Raw genomic sequence first — 8067 nt, 5'->3', positions numbered from 1 at the left:
ATGCTGCCAGATCTGATGACAATCCAGATGTGAATGCCAGTGTAACTGTGTGCAGGCTCAGATGTAATGCCAGGGAAGCAGAACCAATCCCTCAAAGTAGGAGGGGTTGATTTTGCATTTGTGGTCACTGCTAAGTCCAGCAAACAGAAAAGACTGTGCAGGCTGCTTGCCAGAGACCAGCAGTTTCCAGAGGAATGGCACCTTGGAAGATCTCAAGGGGGCAAGAGAAATTCATGCTGAGGCAGGTTGTGTGAAAACACTCATTTGTCTGGCACTGAAATCCTAAATTTGTCTAGTGGGTGAACTGTGTGAATGATGGGCATTAAAGGGTTACTTGTTGCTTCCCCAAACAGAGGTTTGAGTTTTCAGGCTGCACAAAGATAACAGTTCCAGGTATAATTTGAACAGATAACTGTGTGCTTTTACTGTGACCAACACATGGCATTCAAACCTGGCCAGTGCTTGGGGACTGGAAAGGAATTATGTAAAAACAAACAAGATCTTTTTTTTAAATTTATTTTCTTTTTATTTCTTTATAAAGAAAGGAAAGAATGGGCATGCCAAACCAAAATGGCAGAAAACAGACAAAGGTGAGCACTGAGGCTTCTCCTTGGGGGCCATCCACAGTAAACCCTTGCCTTGGTAGGGTACAGCTCCCCATCCCTCCTGCCAGGAGGAACCCAGCATGCAGCCAGCCCTTCAGCACAATCACAGCTCTTTGAAGTTAGTTTGCACAGTTTCACAATACCATCAGCCCACATCATGGTGGGGCAGCAGCAGCTGAGGCCAGCAACATTAGCAGCAGCAACATGGGATACAGTGCACAGAAAAAAGGGAGCAAGGAGCTTGTTTGCAAACAATTGTAGGTAACAATATAGAAAGTCCAAAGATCATCATTCTGCTATAAAAATATTACACTTCATAAAACCATGTACTATAAAAAAAATCTATTCAGAAACGCTGGTAAACATAACAAATATCTGTACACTGGCTGCCCTTTTCATACAGAAAACATAAAAAGCATGAACCTCAGAAATCATCATTTTGTAAACATGAATATGGAGCCTGTAAACAAAGTGCTAGATCATGGTTCATGTTTTGTCAATTTAATACTATCCAAGTAAATCCCTTGCACACATCATCACCTAATGGCCAGACTCCACTACTGCAACAGTAAAAAGGACTTGACTGAGCTCTCCCACTAGTCACTGGAGGTGCTTATGGATTAAGGAATTAACACAGGAGTGAAGGCAGCATGATTTGGCTCTCAGTAGCAAATCAGAAACAATCTTTTAGCAACTGATTTTCATTTTCTGCACTTCAAATGCATATTTTCCAGCTTCTCCTTTCAAAATTTGCCTTCATCAAAGAAGGCATGCATTTTTCTTATTTTTCTTCCAGGCTAAACAGTATGTCCATAACATCAATTTAGGAGACATAATGGAGCACAGGTTGACTCTGGAACTATGTATACCAAAGCAAGAAGTAGTTCAACACTGAATATCATGGTTTATACAATATGGGATGACAGAAAGGGCCAAAATCTTACTTTTAGATTCTAAACTTTGGGGTGCAAAGTATTGTCATGTGCAAGCCTTGTGATGACATGCATGATGAGATGCTGGCTGACATACATGTGTTGTCACCTAGTTGCACCTGGAAATGCAAGGTCAAGGTTCACAAAAATCTATGAAAAGAGTTTAGATAAAATTTGGTTCTAAGAATTACTGTAACTTGATTTACTCTGTAACATTTTTGTTCTGCACAGGCTTCAATCCATCCTTCACCTGAATACTAAGAGTTTTAGTCCTCTACACACTGAAAACCTTACTTTTAACTTCATTTTATCTTCTGAGTTTAAATTATCATGTTTTTGCTGATTTTCAGAAAAGGAGAGGGTGTGCAATTGTGTGTGTCCACTGTGGACAGACAAGGAGAGAAGTGTGTGGGACTGTGTTCACAGTTCTGGACCTCAGGTACCAGAAGCATCTTAACTGCAGTATTCTCAGGCAACACAAGATCAGGGTCAGTTAGGAGGTAAGAATATACACTTCTAAAGGAAAATTATATATACTTCAAAAGAGGGGGAAAATGGGCTCACATATTTTACTTTTTTTTCCTTTTTTAAATATATTGTACTAAAGCATCTTATTAGCATAATTTTCAACTTTTGTATTTTAATGTAAGGAATATCTGAAAGGCTGTGATGTTTGTCTGCCTTTTAGAATTCAGATATGTGAATGTGGAGCTCACGTGGCTCTTGCTTAAAGGTGTCACCTCTGGATATTCAACAAAGGGAATCTTTCTTCTAAATATTTGCTTTGGCATTTCTGATACACACATCCTAAGAGAGGGCTTCAAAACACCTGCCTGAAAATAATTTCCAGTGAAAACTACAATATATTTTCTGCTATAGTAATCTGCTCTATCTTCTGTGTTTGACAGCCTTACTCCTAAGGATTGAGACAGTTGTAGCATGCCCCAAAATAAAGAATTTCCTCTGCAAAAATGGATGATTTCAAAACAAAACCCTGGGGGTTTTCTATCACTTTTATTAAGGTAATGGTGGCAAAAATACATACAGTCAGCATTATTTCCCCATGACATGCCATCTGTGGCCCTACACCTTCTGGTTACAGGGAGTTTATGTGAACTTGCAGCCAATTTTCAGAAGCCTGGACTTGTCCTCTCTCTCTGTGCACAGGGCTTGGCACTGGGAATCTGCTGCTGTACAAACATCATTTATAGCCCTGACTCTGAGCCACACCTGGGCTCTGCTCAGCATAACAGAGGGACAGATATGACACTGAACTTGTAGCCACTCCAATGTTGACAGCACTGTTGGCTAAACTGATTCTATTGCCTTCCTGCTGTCTCCTGCCATTTGTTCTGATGCACAAACATTTGCTTTGCCCCATGGTGACCTGACTAAGGGACATGTGAAAGGACAGATGAGCAGCTGAAGAGAAAGTGACTGCCTGCCATTTTTAGTGTCAGCACTTGGATATCCTGGCATATATTCAGTAGACCAGCAGCATAAGAAACCTTTGTGCCATCCATGGCTTAGGGGATGAGCCAGGTCATGTAATAATTCATATCACAGACACACAGCAATTGCATACTTGACTGAGGTTTGAATGTATTCAGAGATAACAGAGCTGGGTACAAGTTGTTGGAGAGAGCTGAAAGGGTCTGGCTGAAAAGAGAGCCAGAAAAAGACATCCATGGTTAGATGAAGTACAGGGACACACATCTAGTAAGAGTGTGACGTGTGATGACATCATGTCACACAAGACGTGCTTCACTCAGCTCTCTGTCCTTGGGCTATTCCCAGCACCCTGTGCTCTCAGAGAGCTAAATAAGATTTTTTTTTTTTTTTTTTTTTTCTGAGGAAACAAACCAGAATCTATTCTCAGGTAGAATTCTTTCTCAAATGTAGGGATTTATAACAACATGTCTGTGAAGGTCACTTGTCATTTGCTGAAACAGGCTTTATAAATGCTATCTGCTGTTGAAACTTGCTTAGAAAAAGTTAGACAGATTTTAAATAAGTGAAAATTCATGAGGGGCTGGGGCAGGGGTCAGCTCTCCCTTTGAGCAGTATCTCCCACACCTCTGCTGTATAGACAAGCTGTGGTGCTGTGTAGAAACAGGGATAATGCTTCCCATGATATTCTTCATCAGGGCCATTTGGCTTCTTCAGAACCCTGGAGCTGCAGAGGTGAGGTACAGCTCTGCAAAATGGAGATATGCCTTCTCTTTGCTGGGCAGACACTTCTCTCCTGGACTCAACAACAAAACCTGCATGGATATGGTCCTGGACAACCTGCTCTAAGTGAACCTTCTTTAGTAGTGCTCCAGAGGTCCCTTCCAACTCTAACCATTCTGTGACTGATTTTGAAGTGGGCCTCCAGATGTGCTGACTATGTGATAGGTACACTGTGGTATGCCTTGGACAGTCATTGCATTGTGCAGCTTGATGGTTAAAAATGTGACTCCAATATTTGTAATGGCCTAAGGCACTAGGTCACTTTATGGAATAAAAACTTGCAAGATGGTATGTTGCAATTCAAAGACATTTTTAGACTTTCAGGAGTTAAACATAACATTTAGTAAAAGTCTCTTAAGGTTATATAAAGAGAGAAAGAAAAAGAGAGGCTAAGCCTTTTTCAGTTTTCTCCTAGAAAAAAAAAAAAAAAAAGCTTATTGCTGAGCTATACCATGGCCAGGGGTCTAGAAAGGAGATGCTGGTACAAAAGCAGTCATTGCAGCATTTAAGCCACAACCTAGGAGCCTCTCCTGGATCCAACTGGGCCAGGAGAAGCAGTGGGTGCTATCAGTCTGAAATAATGACTGCCAGGGCATACTCCTCCCTTGCTGCCTCCCTTGGATTTGCTGATGGAGACTCTCGTATTTCAGTCCAAGCCAGCTAGATCAGCAAGACTGACAGTGGAAATAGTCTAACTGGGTTCACCTGACTGGAACAGGACAGAAAACCCTCAGAAGAGCCCCTCCCATGGCAGGACTACAGAGTAGAGACTGATCTCCCTTGGAAGTGCATTGAGGATGCATATCTGGGACAGAGAGAAGGCTGGATGGAGCAGTTTCTTCCATGGCTGGGCACAGCCTTTCTTTCTACACCCAGAATAATCATTACCATTATCAGTGAGAGATTTCAAAGAACACTGCAAACAAAACTCTTGAGTATCATCACCTCAACCTCTGACTACACCTCTACCCTTATTTGGACAAGCTGGGACAGCAACTTTTTAAGCATGTGTTTACACACAGACACATATGTCCACATATCTGGATACAATGGCAACAAAACCTCAATAAACAAAGCCCACTATATGTATGAGCTTATAGTTATTATTAGGCTTATAAAGCAATTAGTGAGAATTAAGATGTATGAGTCTGTATGTGTCTCTATGTTAATAGTTGGTGGGTTAGAAAGAGGTAAGTAAGGAAAAGATTAAAACCCTTAAACTTTGGGAAGAGCAACATCCTGTAAGCTTGGCCTACAATAATATTCAGTTGAAAAAAATGCTCCAAGAATTAAGATGGAGTATATTTTTCCAATGGTTGTGAGAGAAAGCAAACTAAAGCAATGCAAGATGAGCAGGAAATCTCAGAGGGAGACAAAAACTATACATAGTATTTTCAATAGTTTTTCTGCCCATATACAATACAATGCTATGCCTCTGACCATTAAAAATACATTTTGTTAAAACAGCACATACCAGCTGGGACCCCAGAAAATCCAGTCCTCCCTCCAGGTTGCCCTTTGCACCCTTATGCCCACTTTGCCTTCTTCCAGGACAGAAGTAATTTCAAGGGAAACAAGACCTGGCCAGAGCTGTTCTGCACCAGCCAGGATATTCCTGCCAGTGGAATCCTCACAGTGTGCTGTTAGCAGAAATGTGAGACTTCTAACAAGTAGAAAATTCTAAAGGCAGCAAAAAGCTGACACTGAGCACAGCTTATCCAGAGGAGAGAATGTGGGCTGCTGTGCACAAGCACAGACACCCACCTTTGCATTTGCACTCATCAGTCCCAGCCAGTTCAGCCTCTGTGTGAATTTTCACAGCATTGTTTATTTTAGAAAAGAGAAGGGCTTCAAGGAGAGCTGCTTTGCAGTGATCCTCTGTGCACAGCACATAAACTTGAACGTTAAATATCAGTTTAAATTATTAAGAATAAATTTAAATTTAAAAATAGACTAAGGCAAACAAACTTCATTGAACATTGAAGGAGAGAGAGTTTTAGGAAGAATATTACTATAGCAAACGAACCCCCTTGGACACTCTGAGGCAGTGATCTGGTAATTCCAGTTCAGCACCGAGATGCACAAACTACCCAGCAAGCAAAAATTACCATGTCTAGCATATAAAGCTCCATGTTCACATTTTTCTTTTTTTTTTTTTTTCTCCCCTGTCACAACAGCAAAAAACTAACATACCACAGTAGCTTTTCCCACAAAGCATCTGAGGTGACAAAATTCACTCAGAAAATAAAAATTAACAAAAGCAGTACAAAGAAGAATCTCGGTCAGCTTGTGACCACCAATAAGCCAAGATGGGTAAGAAAAATAATAAAAAAATAGTTCACATCTGGCACCACAAACCTTGCTTGCTTTCTATGAAACCAGGGAATGAGAAAAAAAAGTCCATTTTGCAGAGACCATTTCAACAAAAGTTTTCTTTCCCTGGACCTGGAAAATCCAGGTGTTAGGGCACAGAATTTTTGTTTTATATGTATATAAATACACATGTACATATTCATATAAATATAAAAGCAGAGCATCCTCCCATTTCTCCTCATAATTTATTATTATTAAAGCTTGTAACAGAGTTGGCTGAACTCTTCAGAAGTGGGTACTCTCTGCACACACGTGGCGTGGGGGGTTTAGCTCTGCTAGAGCAGAACACCCAGGCAGGGACATGGAAGGTTGGGTGATGGAGGCAGGTTTGGGTGGACAGCCAGGGAGTGATGGCTGGGAATGGCCTCTCTTGCTCCAGCGTGGCTCTCCTGGCTGCCAGAAGGGCTCTTGGTGAGCGGGCTGGGTGATGTGTGGGAGGACAGCTGCACCCACCCACCTGGCCCCTGGGCAGCCCAGCCACCCTCTGTCTTCTGCACCAGCCTCTGCAGGGGGACTGTCCCTGCTTTGAGAGGGAGCCACAGTCTGCCCCAGCCACTTGTACTCTAGCTGCCTTAGGTTATTTTGCCTACTGTCCTCAAAGCCACTCGCACCCTCCCTGCTTTTGTTCTTTACCCCAGCCCCCTTACCTCATCCTCCCAGACCTGCTTGCTGGCCAAGACCAGACCTTTATCTTGCCTGATCCACAGGCTCCTACTCACACTGCTTTACATGAATGCCTTCTCACAGTCTCACAAGACCCATTCTTTTCCTCAGAAGATGGAGTTTCTCAGAGGTTTTTTGCTCTCTGAGACTTTTGAGCAAGTCAGAACTGGTGGCACACTCTCCTTGAGAGGTGCTAGCTTCATTCCAGAGAAGGCAGGGGCAAAGTGCAAAAGATTCCTCAAAAACAGAAGGTATTTCCACCACCACCTCTCTGTACCTCATGTTGTATAGCACTTGTTCTGAAAAAGGTGTTACTCATGTGTCTCTGCAGCCTTCACTCTTCCTGGGGTGAGTGGAGATCAGTAGATGTCTAGTGGCAACCAGCCCAGTCACTTCATTGTGACACATGCTGGAGCAGCATTCTAACCCGACTCGTTCTTCATAGCAAAAAGTGCTTTTCTTGAGAAACAAAATGAAATCTGTTCCCATGGAACATCTTATGGACTCAAAAATAGCTTTCCTAGGGTGGAAAGGATGGAGCTCGCCCATTTCATTTGGCTTTATCTCAGTAAAGAAAGCTACTGGCAAAACTGGCACATCTTTGTGAAGTTGTTTAACTCAAGGACCCTGGCTGGAATGTAAAAGAAAAGATGTAGCAAATGAGAACTTTGCCTTATGTGGGCTTCTGCTAGTTCTGGCAATTTTGTGTGCAGGTTGTCCAAAAAAGTTCAGCTAGCCAAGTAAAGATGAATTTCTCAAATAATAAACTGTGGGTTTTCAAGGAGGCCTTTTGGGGGCCCTGCTACAATCTGGTGGAGGTAAGTCTTTTCATGCCTCGCCGCTGAGCCAGATTGGAGGACAATACAGGCTCCAGCCTTGGTGCCTGAGGTGCACGGTTTAAAGCAAAATAAGTGGCTGCCATTGCACCCTGTAAAACAGAGAAAGAGAAAACTTTGAGCTGAAATTCAGTCCTTTGATGCTTTTCCCTTCCCCTATTCAGTATCCCAAAAAACTGTTGCACATGCACAATTTCCATGAAATGATACCATTTAGGCTTGCAGACAGCTATAGTGTCTCAGATTCAAAATGGTGAAGAGCAGTATGTGCCATCAGGTTATTACAATGAAGCCTAAAGTTAAAAATACTGAGCAGGTGACAGTCAAAAATACAGTTAATGCAGTGCCATATGAAATTTAGCGTCTGTGACAAATAATCTTCCCAACTCCTCTATCACTTTTCAGACTATTTACACCAATGACAGC

At 42.2% G+C, this 8067-nt stretch overlaps 1 protein-coding gene across 1 annotated transcript in view; it reads right to left on the bottom strand.

The window, feature by feature from the left end:
• Nucleotides 1–509: 509 nt before the first annotated feature.
• The window catches only part of LOC306798661 (ribosomal protein S6 kinase alpha-2), a 150402-nt gene continuing 142844 nt past the window's right edge, over nucleotides 510–8067 (bottom strand). The window contains exon 21 of the mRNA XM_079298863.1: nucleotides 510–7733. Within this exon, the coding sequence (XP_079154989.1) occupies nucleotides 7608–7733 (126 nt within the window). The 3' untranslated portion in view covers nucleotides 510–7607. The remainder of the gene's footprint in view (nucleotides 7734–8067) is intronic.

The sequence above is a fragment of the Erithacus rubecula genome (assembly GCF_903797595.1).
Source record: "Erithacus rubecula genome assembly, chromosome: 2".
Classification (NCBI taxonomy): Eukaryota; Metazoa; Chordata; class Aves; order Passeriformes; family Muscicapidae; genus Erithacus; species Erithacus rubecula.
Note: the sequence above shows the minus strand (reverse complement) of the source record. Positions and strands in the feature narration are given on the sequence as shown.